The sequence below is a fragment of the Leptomonas pyrrhocoris genome, assembly GCF_001293395.1.
Source record: "Leptomonas pyrrhocoris isolate H10 chromosome Unknown, whole genome shotgun sequence".
NCBI classification, from domain to species: domain Eukaryota; phylum Euglenozoa; class Kinetoplastea; order Trypanosomatida; family Trypanosomatidae; genus Leptomonas; species Leptomonas pyrrhocoris.
Genome location: NW_015438359.1, coordinates 1742489 through 1760172, shown reverse-complemented (window position 1 = coordinate 1760172; position 17684 = coordinate 1742489). Strand labels below are relative to the sequence as shown.

At 54.3% G+C, this 17684-nt stretch overlaps 2 protein-coding genes across 2 annotated transcripts; both read right to left on the bottom strand.

Moving 5' to 3' along the window:
• Positions 1 to 499: 499 nt before the first annotated feature.
• ABB37_02379 (hypothetical protein) lies at positions 500 to 10655 on the bottom strand (the record flags this gene model as incomplete). Its single annotated transcript, XM_015799357.1, has 1 exon — positions 500 to 10655. The coding sequence occupies exon 1, from the start codon at positions 8933 to 8935 to the stop codon at positions 500 to 502; it is 8436 nt and encodes a 2811-aa protein (XP_015662835.1). The 5' UTR covers positions 8936 to 10655.
• A 2368-nt stretch (positions 10656 to 13023) lies between these two features.
• On the bottom strand, positions 13024 to 14679 carry ABB37_02378 (hypothetical protein; the record flags this gene model as incomplete). The annotated part of the gene is made up of 1 exon (XM_015799356.1): positions 13024 to 14679. The coding sequence occupies one exon, from the start codon at positions 14677 to 14679 to the stop codon at positions 13024 to 13026; it is 1656 nt and encodes a 551-aa protein (XP_015662834.1).
• Positions 14680 to 17684: the final 3005 nt, after the last annotated feature.

The window sequence follows — 17684 nt, the reverse complement described above, 5'->3', positions numbered from 1 at the left end:
AGCACTTTGCTTGATCATCTTTTACGACCCACACGAGAACGTAGTGCCCTTGGGTACTCGGTACTACGAGTAGTACTGCTATGCATCGCATCGATGGCGACAAACAAGGCACCATCCCCGCTGTTTGCACGTTTTCTTTTGTGTTTATTTCGACCTTGGTTATCATGGCAGTTAGGGTAAACGTGATGCAATAGCTGAGACCAGAAAGAAAGAAAAACAAGAAAGAAGATGAGGTGCCACTCCGAACAAGCACAGAAGAAAAGAGCGATCACATGAAGGAGGAAAGGGGAAAAAAGATACAGAAGCTTCACAAGCACCGTGGAACACACACACACACACACAAAGCAAATCGATTTGCGATGAAAAAGGGAAAACAAAAGCCAAAGAAAAAAGAAGACTACGAGAAACGATGAAAGCACATCCCCCAAAACGGAGCGTTGTCTACATGTACATTACTACCCAAACGTCTATTAAAGAAAGAGGAAAAGCGTACCTTGTATTAATGCAAGTCGGACGTGCCACCGAGAGGTACAAAAGCTCGTGGCTGCATCAGAGACAGCGGATTGCGCTGCAGCGACTCCGCCTCCTCCAGCAGATTCTCTGCCACTTCCACACGGCTTTTGATGTACGCCTTTTCATCGCCATTGGAAGAGGTGGTCATGCGCTCCTTCAACTTCACAATACCACGTTGAAGCTCCCGAATGTGCCGCGACACGCTGTTCACCTGCGGCGCACGGTTGCGCACTTGCGAGAGGTCATTCAACACACGCAGCAGCTTCCCCGGGTCTTCCTCCTCGTCGCTGATGCCGAGCAGCGCCACCGAAAAGCACGGCCCCCGCAGCACGTTCTTGAAGAGATCCAGCGGCTCGCCTGGGTTGCCCTCCAGCACACGTTCGTAATGGTGAACTGCGTCGAAGACGGCGGTGCAGAGCAGCGAGGACACCAGCACGTCCTCCACCGGTTTCGTCACCCGCTGGGTCAGCACGAGGGACACGACCATGATGCCCGGGTCGGCCGTCTGCAGCGCCGGGTCGGCGTTGTCGATGGCGACGGCGAGGAAGTGATCAAAGTCCTGCGGGTTCGCGACAAGGTGGGGCGTGATGCCGATCACGCGTGGGCCGTAGAGGGGCGTGTGCTCCACCTCGAAGCGGTGGTAGGTCGCGTCGACGTCGATGGGCAGCAGATCCGCCGTGACATCGTCTTTAATCAGCGCAATGGACACCTGCAGCTCCCCGCTGATGGTTGGGGGCTTCGTGAAGGCGAAGCCGTTGTCCTCGTCATGATCGCTGCCACTGCCGCCGAGCACAGCCTCGATAATGTTGTTTGCGATGTGCCTCAACATCAGCGGCGTGAAGGCGCTGTAGCTGCTGTCGGCGGCGAGGAGACCCGTGTGGTGACCCGAGAGGAACTTCGCCACCAAATCGTCCATCAGCTTCGACGACAGGGAGCGATGATTCTCGTCGCAGGTGATTACCTCGTCGCTGTCGAAGCGGGTGCCGCCCTGACTGGCGCAGAGGATGGTGTTGCCCTGCACCGCCACGGTGCCGGCGCCCATCATTTCCTGCTTGAAGCACACCAACGACTGGATGCGCTCCCCCTCGGCGTCGGGGTTGACGGCCGTGATGGTCGGCAGCGCACGTTGGGTGGCCGTCGGGCGCGCGGGGGTCGATATGCCGTGCGGGCACAAACCTGCAGCGCCGCTGCTCCGTTTATTTCTATTCGTATCGTTGCCGTCACCCGAAGCACTGACGATCCCGGCTGTCGCGGGTGACACAGACAGGGACGTGCTGCGTATTTGCTGCAGCTGTTTGTTGTTGCTATTGTTGTCCGCGGCCCCGCCTGGCGGCTGCTGCTGCTGCTGCTGCTGCTCCGCGTCGCCGTGCAGGTACGCCTTCGGCTGGTGGTGGTCGAAGTCGACCAGCAACGCATCGGCATCCTTCACCATCTCCGCCAGCCGCTCAATCATCTCTTTCGTTGCCGCCCGCTCTGACGGATCACGCGAGCTTTCGTACTTGGCGATGAGGTTCGGCGTGAGGTCGTTGCGGATGCCGGCGACAAACTTCGCCACGCTGCCGGGGTGCGTCGCGCGGTTGCTCATCTCCCCCAGCCGCTTCTGCACCTGCAGCATCTGGTTCGCGCGGGTCTCCTCGCTGCCGATGCCGAGCAGCGCGATCGTGTAGCTCGGCCCGCCGAGGGCGTAGTGGAAGAGCGCACGCGGCACCAGCGGACTGCGGTCCAGGACGGACGTGTAGAGGCCCACGTTCTCGCCTGCGAAGGTCGCCACCAGAGAGCACACCTGCACATCCCCCTCTTCCTCCAGCCGTAGCTTGAAGAGCAGGGAGCAGAACACAAAGCCGTAATCGCGGCCGTTGTCGTGCGAGGCAGCGCGGCCGAGCGCGGCGTCGATCGTGTCGTCGAAGCCCGCCCCGCTGGAGACGTCCGCGTAGGTGACGCCGTGCACACAGGAGCCAAAGAGGGGCGAGATGGCAATGACGAGCTTCTGCGCGTCGCCGGAGTCTTGCAGCAGGTCCACCACCGACTCGCCCTTCACCTTCACAATCGAGGCGCTGAGGCGGCCGCTACGGGGCGTGTCGGCGCGGTGCATCTCCGCAAAAATTGTATGCACCACCGACTTCAGCACCTGCGCGGAGAAGCCTGTCGGGCGGCTGTCAGCGCCGAGAATGGCCGCGTTGCAGCCCCTCAGCAACGTGTCGCATAGCTCTTTCAACAGATCGGCCTGAATGAGCTCCTTCTGCCCGGGCGTCGCCTCCCTCACCTCGTCCACGTCGTACTCCTCAAAGTCGTCCTCGGTCGTGGCGATCACCATCGTGTTGTCGTACGTCACGTTCGACGTCTCGCGGCAGTGTGAGTCGAGGATCACTAATGTGCGCACCTTCGTCGAGGTCGGTAGCGGCGCCTTGTCGCTCTCGTAGGCGTTCGAGCTCTGCTGCATCGAGACAGACACGTCACGCGTGAAGGAGGTGTCGATGGAGGTGACGCTGAGGATGGTGGGGATTTCAATCCCCGGCGTGCTCGGCCACTGCGGCCCGGTCGAGCCCATCGGCGTCGCGCTCGGCAGCAGCCGCTTGCTTCCTGCGACGCTTGCGACGGCGGGACCGGCGATCACGCTGGGCAGCGCAAACGGCGGAAGGCCGGAGCCTGGGCGCCCCTCATCGGCTGACCCGCGACGCCGGGCAGCGCTGGAGTTGCGCGGCGCCGTACCGGTCGCAGCGTCGGAAGTCGGCGCCATCGTCGTCGCCGGCCAAGGTGGCAGCCCCAGGTGGTCTGGTGGTGCCTTGGTCGGGTTGCGTGGGCGCTGCAGCTGCTGCTGCTGGGCGTTGTTGTTGCTGTCCGGGTCCGTCTCCGTCGTCGGCATGCTCTGGCTCACCGCACCGTCCTCGAAGTTCATGAAACCGGTGTTGCGCCGCGCCGCGCCATCGCCGTTGTCGCGGCCACGTCGCACGTAGGTGGCACTGGTCGACATACTTTGCTCGTTGAGGACAGACTGCCGGAGAGGAAGCGGGGCGGCGCCACCAGCACCCATATCCGCGTCGCTACGACTGAAGCGGGCGTGCGAAGCCGCAAGAGGAACGTATGTGGCCGAGGTGAGGCTGTTCCGCACAGACGACGCCTCACGCGCATCACGGCTGGAGTTCGCTGCGGAGGCGTTCCCTGCGGTGGTGGCAGCGGCGAGATAGTTGCTCGAGCGTCGCGCCGACAACTGAGGCGCGACGAGCTCGGTCGGCGCCGCGCCGGGGTGCTTCAACGGCACCGCACTCATCCCAGGCGGCGCACAAGCCGCAGCCGTCAGGTCCCTTTGCGCCGGCGTCGTGCAGACAGGGGCGGCTGCCGAGCCAGGTGCAATGCTGGGCAGCACAACACCGTTGTCGCTCGGAATGGTTTGCGTTTGCTCGGCCTCTGTCGCTGCTGCCATCTTGGTGCGATTCGCTCCGCCAACGTTGCCGGCGGTGACCGCTGCCGCGGCGGCGGCCGTGGCCGGCCCCTTGTACGACCCCTTCCGCGGCTGCCCAACGTTCGACAGCTGCAGATCCTTGATCTCGTCCTCCTGCTGCCTCGTCAGCTGCGTGCGTGGTGCCATCGCGGCGGACGGAGGTGCAGTACACGGCACGGACTGGATCGTGACGGAGGACCCTTTCTCGCTATCCGTCGACAGCACGCCCTTCGGCAGGTAGCCCTGCGGATTTGCTAAGATTTGCTTCGCGACGGCCACCTGCTCGGCCAGACGCTTGTGGATCTGCGGTCGCGAGGCACCCAGTCGCTGTCGTCGCGCGCTCGACAGCCGACGGCTGCTGGGGCTCTTGAGGGTGCTGCTGAACGAGTTGCCGCTCGGCTGACGAGTGCTGTTGCCTCCGTTGCTGCTGATGCTGGTCTTTGCATCACTTCTGTTGGAGCCGCCGCCCTTGCTCGCGCGGTCGCTCGCCGTGTCCAACTCGCGCTGCGCCAGCTCACTAAACCGGCGCACACTGCCGACGTGACAGGGCTTGTTCATGATGGTGCACAGGCGGTGCTGCACGTTCAGCAGCGGCACCGCCGCCGTCACGTCGGCTGCGTCGGTTGCCATCAGCACCGTCGTCAGCGTCGGCCCGCCCAGCGCCGAGTGAAAGAGAGCAAAAGGCGAGTGCGGTGACTTGCGGAGGATGGCCGTGTAGAGGCTTCCGTCGACCCCGGCATCGCTGATCAAGTAGGACGACAAGATTACATCCGAGTCACGGCACTGCTTCAGCAAGAGGGAGATAACCAACAACCCGGACTCTGGTGGTGGCTGGCCCTCCTTGACGCGCTTGTAGGCCACCGCGACGGTGCGCAGGAGATGGCCGGCGCCTGTGACAGGCACGTAGTCGACGCCGTCGAGGGTCGGCCCGTAAAGTGGTGAGGTTCTGAAAGTCGACCGCACCGGACGCGGCGGGTCCACCAGCAGGTCCTCCGTGTTGCCACCCGCAACGTACGCGACGGAGACAAAGAGCTGCGATTGAGCCCGCATGTGGGACACGACACCTTCTACGACTTCGCGAACGGCCAGCACCGTCGCTTCCTGCGCGTTCTCGGTGCTGGCCAGAAGCAGGGCAACGTTGACACCGGCCAGAAACTTCCGACTCATCTCCGTCAGCGTCAGCGAGATCAAGCGTCGGCGTCGCGCCCCGGCAGCGTTGCGCAGCGCATTCGCCGTGTCGTAGGAGCCGGTGATGCCACCACCACCGCCACCCCTGTCGCGAGATTTAGACAACGCGGATGGAGTGGCGTCATTGATCAGCACGTACTCGTCCACGTTGAAGTAACGAGGGCGCTCCTGCGGCTGCAGCACCTTCAGCACCTTATCCGTCTCGTCTCGCTTCATCACGACAGACGTGCCCTCATACACGGTGGGGCACCCCGTCGAGCTGCTGCTCAGGCGATGCGGCGTCTCATTCTTGCCTGATTTCTTGCTGGCATTGGCAGCCTCGTCGCTGCTGATGAAGACCACCACCGCGCGTACTTTTGTCTTGGGCCCGGCGGTGCGCTGGCCTTGAGGGGCGGCATCGGGGGCAGGTTCGTTGCGTACGGCCTGCGGCGTCATGGGCACCGTCGAGACCTCAGGAATGAAGTTCGAGCTGGGCACCGATGGGCGCTGCAGTCGCTCCAACGTGGGCCTGCGCGTCCGCTGCGAGGCTTTGATCGCGTTGAATCCACTCCCCGCCACTGCGCCTGGCTGCTGCTGCTGCTGCTGTGTCGACGTTGTTGTGACCGGCTCCGGCGCGGTGGTCTCGTAAATGCGATGCCGCTCCTGTTCCTCCCTGTAGGCCTCCAGCTTTCGATCACGTTCCATCAGCTGACCTCTGCGCAGCTCCTCCATCTGCTTTTCCGCCTTGCGTTTCGCCATGAAGGCCTGAATGCGCTGCCGGCGCTCCTCGTTCGCCTGCTGCACCTCCCGCTCCCGGTCGCGCTGCCGCGCAGCCTCGGCGCGGGCGTCCTCCGCGGTGTGAGTGATGGATATGCGAGAGCGCGAGGTGCACGGCAGCAGCCCGGCGTCGCCACCGCCGCTGCGGAACTCCAACAGCCGGCGGCGCGGCGGCGCCGCGGCACCGCTACGCCCGACGCTGAGACTTACGTCGTCGCGGTTTTCAGAGTTGAAGGCGCCAACACGCTGCAGAAAGCCCTGCCGCTCACGGTCGGCCAGTGTGACTGGCTCTACCGTGGTCGGGCTCGTGCCGGCGCGCCGCGAGGCTCGGCTAACGCTGTTCATGGTCAGCACGCTTGCGCCTTTGGCGATAGAGTCGCGCTGCATCGGCGACGTTCTGCTTGTGGACGCCCCACGTTGCGGGTTTGTGTTCGGCAGATGGTTTGGCGCAAAGGAGGGCAGCGGCAGCGGGTTCGTCGCCCGCGTGCCCGAGTCGCCGCTCAGTCGGGTCTTGCTGGTGGAGAGACTCGGAATGGAGGTGCGGCGTCGCGGGCTCGTCGCTGCTTGGACTCCGCTCACCTGCTCAGGTGACCTGCCCGACGGCGCCGCCGCTGCCGCAGAACTCGTCCCGCTCTTTTTGCAGGACGGATGCCGCTTCTGGCGCATCAGCGACGTTGAGACCGCCGACGCACCGATGTGGCCGTCCATCGAGGAGAAGCGTCGCCCGTGGGGGGAGGATGCGCCCGTGCGATCCTTCTTCGGCGGGCTTCTCGGCATCCGCATCATTCTATCCACGTTTTCCCCTCTCATAGGGCTACTCGCATCTGGCAGAGATTCAGCGCTGCGCAGCACTGAGGCACCGGTCATGTACCCACCGGCAAGCAAATCCTCGTCCATGCCATCGTAAGTCTCCGAGCCGGGAAAGAGGGGGGTCCTGTTGTTGTTGCTCCGCTCCGAACGCGGACTCGACAGCCTGCGCGGCGGGGTCTTCGTCAGGCGCGCAGACTGCTCACTTGCGGACATGGAAGCCGTAGTGAGAAGGGGACGGGTCGCCACTGCTGGACGTGGTGGCGTTTGATGGGCACTGACTGACACCTTGCTGCCTCGCGGAGGTGACGGCTTGAGCGGCTCCGCCGCCTCCGTGGTCGGGCCGACGGCCGCTCCCGAGGTGCCCTCGCCACTGCTGCTCGTGGCAGGGACAGAATTGTTCCACATGGGCCGACGGCGAGCCTGCGACCCACTCCCGTCTGGCGGTTGCGGGAGACCCGTTTGCGGGCCTGGTGCCGCCGATGCCGTGGCGTTACCTTTTTTGGCCGCCCGTGGGCTTCGTGCTGGAGCTACAGCGGGGATGGTGTTCAAGATAGACTTTGGTGAGGCGGCAGCGGCGGCGACCCCGGTCGTCTCCGACGCCTTCGCCTGCTGCTTTCTTCTTTCGTCTCTCGCCGCCGTGTTTGCCGCGGCCACCCCAGCAGCCGGGGACCGCGCGGTGGGCGTCAGCATGCGCATGTCCTTCAGAAACGCATCGTACTCTAGCTGCCGCGTAGTATCCTTACCTCCGCCCCCAGTGGACAGACTGCTCTGTCGGCCGCTAAAGGTGCCACCGTTGGCCGTGGAAAGCCCCGTCAGCGGCAGCCCGGACGCGACGGTGGTGTTGGGGACCAAAACGCCGGTCATGCCACCAGTGAGGTCGTAGTCGCCCAACAGGTCCTTCATCATCACATCGACCTCGCGCTTAAAATCCTCACGGACAGAGGGACCCACCGTGGCAGGGCTAGTACTGCTATTATTAGTACTGTTGTGAGTGGTATTGTTTGCAGCTACGGCGCGTAGGCTGCGCGGAGACGACGCGTTCGAGTTCGCCTTCGGCTCCAGCGCCTCCAGCCAGGTGCTGAAGGCCTCCGCGTTGCGATCGGCGCCGGCGGCTGGCCGCATTGGGGGTCCCAGTGAGCTATTCACCGCCGGCGCCGCGGCAGGCAAGTTGTTTCCCTCCCTCGTCATTCCCGGAATCAGATAGTACGGCTTGCTCGTGTTGTTCGTCGGGCTCGGCGCGCCGGCCGCGATGCGCTTGAAGGACGGCTGCCGTCCAAAGCCAAGCTGCGTACCGTGCAGGAACGTCTCAATACCAAAACTGAAGTCCTCGGCATCGGTTTTGCTTTGGATTGTCGAGGGCTGCAACGGGGGTGGCGCAGGGCGCCCGGTGCGGGTGGACGCCGCCTTGGCCGAGGAGGGTTTCGCGCCGCGGCCCCCCAGGCCGTACGGCCCGATGGAAGAGCCCGCCACACCCGATCCAGGCTTGGAGGCAGGCGGGTGTTCGTGCACCTCTCGCCCGTGCTTGGTGTCGCTACTCAGATGCTGTGGCGAGTGCGTGTTGCTTGGCACCGCCGACGGATTCGCAATGCCGTACGTGTCAGCGTACTTCATGGGAGAGGCAGGGGCTTGGGCGACAGCACTTGCGCCTACGAGGGCTGGCATCAAGCTCGTCCCGTTCACAGACGTGTTGTCGTAGTTGCTGCTGGATGCGTTGGGTGGACGTCGCGTGGGGCCGGACGTGGTCGCAGCTGTTGTGGTGGTCGTGGTGGGGAGAGGCTGCTGCCGGGTCAATGATGGCGGTGGTGACCGTCTTGAGGCATCGATGGGCTGCTTCGCGATGGGTGCAATCGGCAGCGTGTCGAAGTCAGTCCCGCTGACAGACTGTTGACTTGCCACGTCCGGCGACTGCGTGCCCTGTTCACCGGCGCCAATGTCGAAGACGGAGTTGCTCTCGAACAGTTCATTTTCCAGGTTGCTGCAGTACACACCGACAAAGTCTTCCAATGCGAGGGCGGTCTGCACCTCGCCGAAGTTGTTGCCGAAGTCGGCGGAGAGGGTGTTATCGTTATTGGGGTTGCTATTGAGGTATTCGTAGTTGACGTCTGAATCGCCCATTTCTGCAACTACTTGGGCCCAGGGCGAGTGGTTCTGCTCGTGGCGGGGCGCCACGGCACCCAGCACCCCGCCCTCATCCAGGTCATTCGTGTAGCTGTAATCCCCGTTTGACATGGCGAGCACAAAGAGTTCAAAAAAAAAAGAGAGAAAGATAACACGACAAACCTGCCTTTCGTGTGCAGTGAACGAGAAAACCCACCAATATCAATACGAACAAAATAGGGGAAAAAAAAAAGAAACGAAAACAAGTTCAATCGAGCGAAAGAGAGAGAGCACAACTTTTTCTCTGCTCGATGCAACACGAATGTTTAACAACAACAGCAAAAAAAAAAGAAGTTGCACACCGGTAACTGTCGTGTATACAGCCAAGACAAATGCTTTTTTTTTTGGGGGGGGGGGGGTTGGTTTCAGTATATACGTACGTGTTGTTTCACACACCCTCTTCTTTTATCTTCCCTTCTGTTTTGAAAAGGAAAAAAACAAATCGAAGGAAATAGATTTTCACGTCGCGAACCTATTTCAGTCAGCGCATATACACATAGAGAAAATGAGATCCACGCGTGCTGGCAAAAAACGCAAGCTATGAAGAAAGACGAAACGGCGACAAAAAAGAGAGGGCTTAAATGATTTGCAGCTTCTTTTCCTTTCTTTTATTACGTGAGTCGGTGTCTTCTGTGTCAGCTTCCTCTACGGACTCTGCAAAATCGACTTGTTGATGTTGCGTTGGAATTGACGGAGAAAACTCTTTTCTGCTTCTTCGGAGAGGGGGGAGTACCCGTAAAGCGAGAGGGCAGGGCGGATGACGAAGGAAGCGTAGCGAGTGAGTAGCGGGAAATAAAACACACAAAAAAAGGCGTCCACCTCGAGTCTATCCGGCTACAACAATGGAGGAGCGAAGTAATACAAACAGTAAAGGGGGGAATGATAGAGGGGAGGGGGAGAACTTAAAAGAGAAAGAAAAGAGGGAGAAAAGAGGGAGAACGGGAGAAGAAAATGTAAGACAGTGCGCGGTGGCAAACAGACGAGCACAACCAAAAAAAAAAAACGGAGGCTGTGAGGGATGTACAACAAACAAACGAACGGAAAAGAAAGGATGTGCACAATGAGAAGAGGCCACTACTGAAGTTGTAATTCGCGTTCCTGTTTTCTAAATCTAGTGGGTGTATGTTCGTTTGATGAAGGGGAAAAAAGGGCAACTTAGCTGCCACGAGAAGATTGGGAAAAGCAGAGGAAAAAAACCTCGGTTTACTCGCAACAACAACTTTAAAAGAAAGACAGAAAAAAAAACTAGGCTCTGAAAGAAAAGACGACAAAAATAATAAAGAGTGAGCGACCCTTTCAGCACAGCTTTCGGTGCAGCAGGAATGGTAGTAGTAGCAATAATAGTAAAAATAAACAACGCATACATACACAGGAAGCAGGCTAAGAAGGACCTATGAACAAAGAACAGTATAAAAGACTCTGCACAATAGATGGGAAAAGAGACTTTGTGATGGTAGCAATCACACAGTAAACTTTAAAAAAGAACAACAAACAAAAAAGCAAGAGACAGAAAAAGAGAGACAGCTGCTATAAAAAATGAAAAAGAAAAGAAGATTGCAGAATTATATGTAGGAAACGGCTTCAAATGAAAGAGAATGCGAGTTCTGTGGGTGTAAGCGCGACAGTGGGAGGTGCGCGCCTCCGATTACATCGACGCACACGCACTCAGCAGTTTCGGTCACCGCCAGCACTTGAGAGCAGCACAATAAAAGGCTGTCTGACTGTGAAGGAGTGTGCTTCCTTTGATATATTGTGTATTCAAATAGAGATGCGGCAAATCATATATCGCTCTGAGAAAGACCGCATGGTGAGAGTGCGAGAGGTGTGCGAAATGACAAAGAAGGAAGCAACATAGCGAGTCATGGCGGGTTGTTGCCAAGAGGGGAGGGGGAGGAGGGAGGGGAACAGAAGAAGAACCGAGAGGTGGTAAAAAAAAAAGGCGAGCCCCTCGTGGAGCGGACTAGCACATCTTGAGAGCAAGGAAAGATGTGCGACTTTACGAAGAAAGAAGTCAAGGTGGGTGGGCAGGCAGAAGAGACACCTGCAAAAAAAAGGCGGTGATTCACAGGCATCAAATCTAGTTCGCACAGACCGTATTCGTTTGCGCGTGTTCATCTGCTGGGACTGAACAGCAGAAAAAAAAGGGAAACAGGGGGCGGGAAAAGCCACCTCTTCGTGTTTGTTTGTTTTTGTTTTTGTTACGTGTTGGTTTGTTTTGAGGCTCATTGTGCCAATCGATGATCTTAAACGCACGTCGTCGCTTACGAAAGGTGTGGAAAAGAGAAAGGACACGACACACAAAACAGAAAAGAGTTAACAGAAAGGTGTTTAAGTGCAAGAAAAAGTAACAATCGTAAATACAAAAGTCAGGTATGCGTGTAAAATACGACGTGCAGGAGCACGCCAAGAGGAAAAATAATATGGAGAGAGAGTGAGTGTCTGGATTTAAAAAAAAACGCAGGTTCAGGTCACACGCACCCCCAATAATAATACTCACATTAATAAAAAGCGTTCTCTGTGTTTGTTTGTGCACCTTCACTCACCTATCGCAGGTATGCTTCACGGAGTGGAGTAATGCCAAGCGCGAATGAAGACAGACGAAGAAAAGGAAAGAGAGAGAGATCGCATTCGTGAAGAAACACAAGATATATATATATATATGCACGAGTTGCCAGACCGATGCGAAGCTCTCGATTGTCACACACAGAAATGGCGCAACGAGAACAAAAAGTAGATTTATATATGAACTCTGGGTCCACCCTTCTATTAAAAGAAGACACTTTGCTGTCAACAACGGGGTGGTGGTATATGCACAAACATGGCAAAAGCGCGCTAACAGGGCATCTCACTGTCGCTCACAATATTTTTCGCTTCCGTCAGGTGTCAGTTAGCCTTCACTTGTTACCCAGCTGCTAGCGGTGCACAGCACATAAAAAGACCTATGAGTCTTTCAATCACACATGATAGGTTGTAAACAAAAAAATGGGAAAAACTATGGTTCGTAGACTTCGCTGATCAGTTACTCCCGTTCAGCTTCCTGAACACAAGACCACAGCGGAGAAGAGAAGAGGCGGCAACGGAGACATTCTTCTTTTCCTCAACACACTCTTCCGGACGTTTCGAAAAGACGATTTGAAGATAACGAAGGAAAGAAGTAACGGATGTGCACACGTGTACTGCAGAAGCTATAGAAAATCCGCACTTAGGCACACCGCCACACGAAGTCCAGTAATTATCACGTTCGCAATCGGGAGGAAAAAGCAAAGGGTGTCGAAATATCTAAGAACACCAACAAAAGACGGAAATGCACATGCTTTCATTACGCTCGTTCGTCGAGCGAAAGGAAGAAAAACGATTGTAAAACAAAAAAGATGATTGAATGTCTATTCGCTGTTCGCAGGCAAAACTAATTCAAGCTGGTAAGGTTGCGCACATGTGGTACCTGAAGGGGTAAAAGGGGGAGGTGAACAACAGTAACAAACAAAAAAACAGCTTTGCTGTCCTTTCTGGTCTATTGCCACGATGGAGCACTCGTAACGGAAACACTAACAACGAGATAATCCGATTGACAGGCGGGTAGAACAAACAAGTCTCGGACCTTATTGAAAAAAGGGGGCGAAACTACAAACAAAAGGAGCATACTGAGATTAAGAAAAAAAAAAGGATCCAACAACGAAAAAAAAGTTAAAGGAAAAAGAATTGCAAGAAGAAGAAAGTGAGGAGAACCGTGAAGAAGGTAAAATATTTAAGCAGGAGTATCTTTGCTCGGCTTCCTTCACCAGCTCGAAAACTGAAAAAAAAGAGCTTTCACCATAAAACGACAGTTGAAGGACCCAAAGAAAAAAAAAGTAAAGATATTAATATATTATGGGAGGAAAAATAGGGAGGCATAGCTTTCCAATTAAAAAAAAGTAGAAGACACAGATGGTGTCGATCAGCGTTTTGAGAAAGAAAAAACAAGAACAGAGGTTTTATTCTTCTTTTGAAGGACAACAGGTAGGCCACATGGAAAGCAGTCCGATTCATCCGAACATAAAACGCGGCGCTCCTGGTCAACGAAAGAAAAGCAATGAAAAATGTGTAAGCTGCCTTGCGACCAACAGAAAAAAAAGATAGAAGATAAATTGCTTTTATCTAAGTTCCTTTGTTTCCATCTACCTTTACACAACTGCAACTCCCGAAAAAGTAAGACCACCACCGTTGTCACGTCTGCGACCAATCCTAGAGGATGAGAGGACAGTTTGCGAGTTTGGCGGCTGATACCCACTCGTTTGAACGCGTCGCAGAGCACGCATCTGATCAAACGGTGTCACCAAGTTCCGTGTCGTGTTCACAGGGGCGGAACCAAGACGCTTAATGGGAAGAAGTTCTTCTTCGTTTGGATTTGGCAGAGGCTTCATCTCGACGACCGTCCCAACAGCGTTGTTGTGCATTTGTGGCTCCTCCACTGCTTCATTGTTTGCGCGCCTCTGCGGCCTCTGTCGCCGCCGCCGCTGGACATGACCAGCTCTCTCACTCATTGGTGGAGAAAAGTTGTCCAGCTGTGGTGTTGGCCGACTCGCTGGCGCAGAGTGACTACGCGGACGCGGAATAGAACTTTGCATGTAAAGCGGTGGCGTAAAAGACGGTAGCCGAGGCAGGTTCGTGTTGTTGAGCGCGTCATATTCTGTGTTTCCGGTGGTGTTCCATAAGTTAGCTTCCGAGGGTTCGCCGCCAAATTCATTTTGCTCTGCCGCTGCGTCCAGCAAGTTGAATCCACTTTCATAACCGTGGATTACGGCGCCGGCGAAACTGTATGTGTGTTGAAGATTTCCGGAACTCATGTCCCTGTAAAAGCTCGCGCTCCCCTTGCTACTAACGCCCCCGGCATCCCCATACAGGTTGTGGCCACCGTAAAAGCTACCGTAGTTTGAGGGCCCCCTGTTCAGCGTGTTTGTATTTTCGACGACAGCGTAACTATACATACGATGCAAGGAATTGCCACCAGCTTTGTCGCGTTGCAATGCTCCAGGTTGCTCTACGCTCTCGCCGTAGCCCTCTGTGTCACCGCCATTGCTGGTGTCTGGTTGAGTAGTGTAGCCGTAGAATCCCATGTCTCCTCCCACGGTGCTAAATTGCCGTTGTAAGCCGTCAACACCGCGAAAGCTAGCGCTTGGTCGGCTGTCAAATCCACTGTTGATGCGCTGCAAAGTGCCAGCATTAAAACCAGCTGCGCCGTAACTGCTATTACTCCGTCGAAAGTTGGCACAATTTGGCATGATCAATTGAGAAGCACGTCCATTCAGTTGCGGGTGCAGCTGTTGTAGCATTAACGAACCTGACAGATTTTGCATTGGTAAGCTGTAGGAGCTAGGTCCGTTACCATTGCGCATGCTAAAATACTGTGGCAGCGGAAGAGGTTGGCCTGTTGTAAACTGCTTTTGAGACAGGGAGTCATAGTTTTGCATATGCGTGCTACTCATGGGTGTAACTGCAGCGAGCGAGGTATCAACAGAGGATCGTCCGGAGCTGCCTCCGACGTCACCAAAGTGAGGGCCCCAGTATGCAGCGCTGTTGATCGTCGGGAGATAGAAACGGCAAACAGGCGAGTCCGCATTTTGCTGAGCAACTTGCTGTGGTTGCAACTGAGGTGACTGTTGGGGTTGGATGGGATCTAGTTGCCTAGGAATGCAACTGGGGCTAGGATACATTAAGCCGTTAGGTTGCCTACAGCTTATATATGATTGCGGTAGGCACGCGGCATTTCCTCCTGGAAAAAGATTGTACCCGTAGTTCCTATCACTGAACCCTCCATACATGGTGCCAGTCCGCCACATTCTGTCTTTTTTTTTTTGGCACAGGATTCGGCAATACGATTGGATATACTAAATTCTTCCTACCCTTTTTGATAATCAACTCTTCTTTTCCCATACATAAGCAATAAGACTGCGAGAGAAAGTACAGAAAAAGCAACTAAAAACCAGGTACACTATAGCCTGGAGTCGAGTTGAACGCCTCAAAAAGAACAAAAAATGGAAATAGTGAATCAAAATAGAAATAAGGAAGCCTTTAAAAGATGAATGAGTTGTTGAAAAAAAAAGGGTGGCGGTATTGACAACTATTTAATCGGAAGAAAAGGAGGTAGGTAGAAAAAAGAAGATTTTAAAGGTCAGCATACACAGAAGAAAAACAGCAGCATAACAGGAAAGCTTGCATAGCTTCAGGTTTGCAGCGCAGACAGCTATCCACTTTTGGAGACTTTCAGTCCATTCATTGGGCAAAACAAAGAACCTTCGTTGTTGTTTTCTTTTGTCTGACGAGAAATATGTGAATAAGCACTCTAAAAGTAGACTTCTTTTTTATATATATACAGCTTTTTGATCGTTGTAGAAGAAATCGACTGTGAGCAATATAGGAGAAATTGTTGGCCTGTTCAGCTTCGTCAACTCGCAGTGAGCACGACGAAAGCCAATGGAGCTCGTCTCCAAACGCTTTCACTGCAATAATGCATTTTAATCAACCAAGCAATTGAAGAAAGAGAGCCAATTCAAATGGTGAAAAAGAAAGATTAAACGAGCATAACAGGCATTTAAAAAGAAAGGTGCCAAACGTGCTAAAAACCCAGGAAGTTAATAAAAGAGTAGCCCGGCTCGGTGAATTACGGATCACACCTCGATAAAAAAGAAGGTCAGCACAACAAACGTACGAAAGCAGTCGTTTTTCCTCTGACGTCAGAACAACTGTCTGCTTTCAAGATGGAAAACAGCTGTACTGAACGTTTGTGTATAGGTTGCGCAAGGCACAAGAGAAGGAAATGCACTCGATGAAACTCAGATGGTTTGATGAGAATACTTAGAAGACACGCGCTGGACTTCTCAGATCAACTTGTGAACGGCAGCAAAAGTAAAAAAAGAAAAGCACAAAAAGAGGCAGGAAACTGGAGATCACTGGCTAATAATTGTTTTTCCCTTTTCATCTAATAGTTCCATTTTCCTTCCATTCATTTTTAAATTTTAGTGTGCATCAAATCAGCTCTTTAAGCTTAACTAACGACCATATTTTCCTTTTTAAGGTGAACAAAAATGACTTAACACAAATCGGTGAGAAAGAGCAGGCACATCAAAAGAACATCAGTAGATTCGCAATTGTGAACTCTAACGTTACAGCCACAGATCTGCGGTGAGTCTGAAAAGGACACGAAATTAACGCGCGTTGACTCGACAAATGACAGAAACATCACATATTAATTTAAAAAAGTCTGAATGGAAGAGAGTATAAAACAAGCATTTATTCTCTTCATTCTCTACAGAGGCACTGACACAAACGAACAAAAAGAACAGTCGTTGTCATACACTTACCGTTGAAGACGTAGTACAAGGAAGGTTGCGTAAGTCCCCTTTTCACTAAGAGCACGAGGGGACTTCAGATACAATTGGACAGTTTCACTTTCCCGCCGACAACTCAAATACAAGCTCATGAGAACAAACGCACAACATAACATCATAATTCTGCTATTCGGATAACCCTCAGTGGGCGGCGACCCGGTTACATTCTTAAAACACAACTACAGCAGTCCCTATCTCATTTGCAACACACAACACTTCCCAAGTCCGTCACTTAAAAGCTGCCTCGTTGCACAAGACTTTGCAGCAATTGTTGCTGCTGCTTCTGGAGTCCGTAGTCACAGTGCTACAGCTTACGTATCTAAATACGTTTTCATTAGGGTTCGTTCACCGTGGCACAGCTCGATCAAAGATCAACGCGCAGCTACCAGAAAAAAAAGTGCACGAAAAGCGCCAACTTTCACACAGCAAGAAAAAGTTTCGAAAGCGTCGCTCGACTTCATCGATCACACCCATCAACGATCATACACCTCTGTTTTGCAGAATCGTTTCAAAGCTAGGAGAGCTGACGTATGTTCTCGCATGTAGCGACCTCCAAAAACCAAGCTAACGGCGAAAGACTCGCAAATCTTTGAAAAACAGAAAGGCTGTTTTGCTCTTTGCAGATGCCTGGTTTCTGCACGAAAGGTCGTATGATTTTTGTTTTGTGGCAGCTCGTACTTCACAGCGTACTTCAGACAGGTAAGAAGCATCCGAACTCAAAACTCAGGTGTAGAAAAAGGCATGCGCTAACCTCACGATAAATATGCACGACGGACCAGTTGCGTAAAAGCGGCACTGATATGCTTCGAGTGAACTTAGCAAGGTTTCAAAATCCCTTCTGGAGCATCACTCATCCGAAGTGTTGATGGAAGCATGACGACGAGTGTGAATCAATGCAAGGAAAAATACCATGTTCAAAAACTATTTCACTTCAACGTTCATTGCAGCTACTATCTGAAGGAGGTACATACAGCCCCCCCCCCCAACGTGGAGAAGCTAATACTGACGTTTTGGGTGGTCTCCGCAATGGTCGCAATTACGCAGCTTGTGTTTGAGGCGCTCGCTCATTGTGGGTAGTCTACGTAAAAGAAAAGCGAACACTTTGCATTCGACAATACTGCAGCTTCACCGTAAACGTAGGACACTGCCATTTTTCAGGAAAAGGGAGCATTTGAATCTCTAGAGACACACGGCTGGGAGAATAGGAAGTTGCAAGGGGCCCGGCGTGCCCGCTTCTCCTGCCCAAGGAAAAAGCTAAAAAAGCTTTCGTTTCAACGACGCAGGAAACTGGTTTTCGCCGTTGTTTGCCACGGGCCAAGCACGCAATGGAGGGAAATCGTGACATTGCGCTGTCCCGTGTTTTTCTCTTTTTGGTGTGGGCGGTGGGGGCGCGCGCTGGGGTTTCCGTTTTTTTTTCCGCGCGGGGGCGGGCGCCTCGGCGCCGGGGAGGAGGGGGC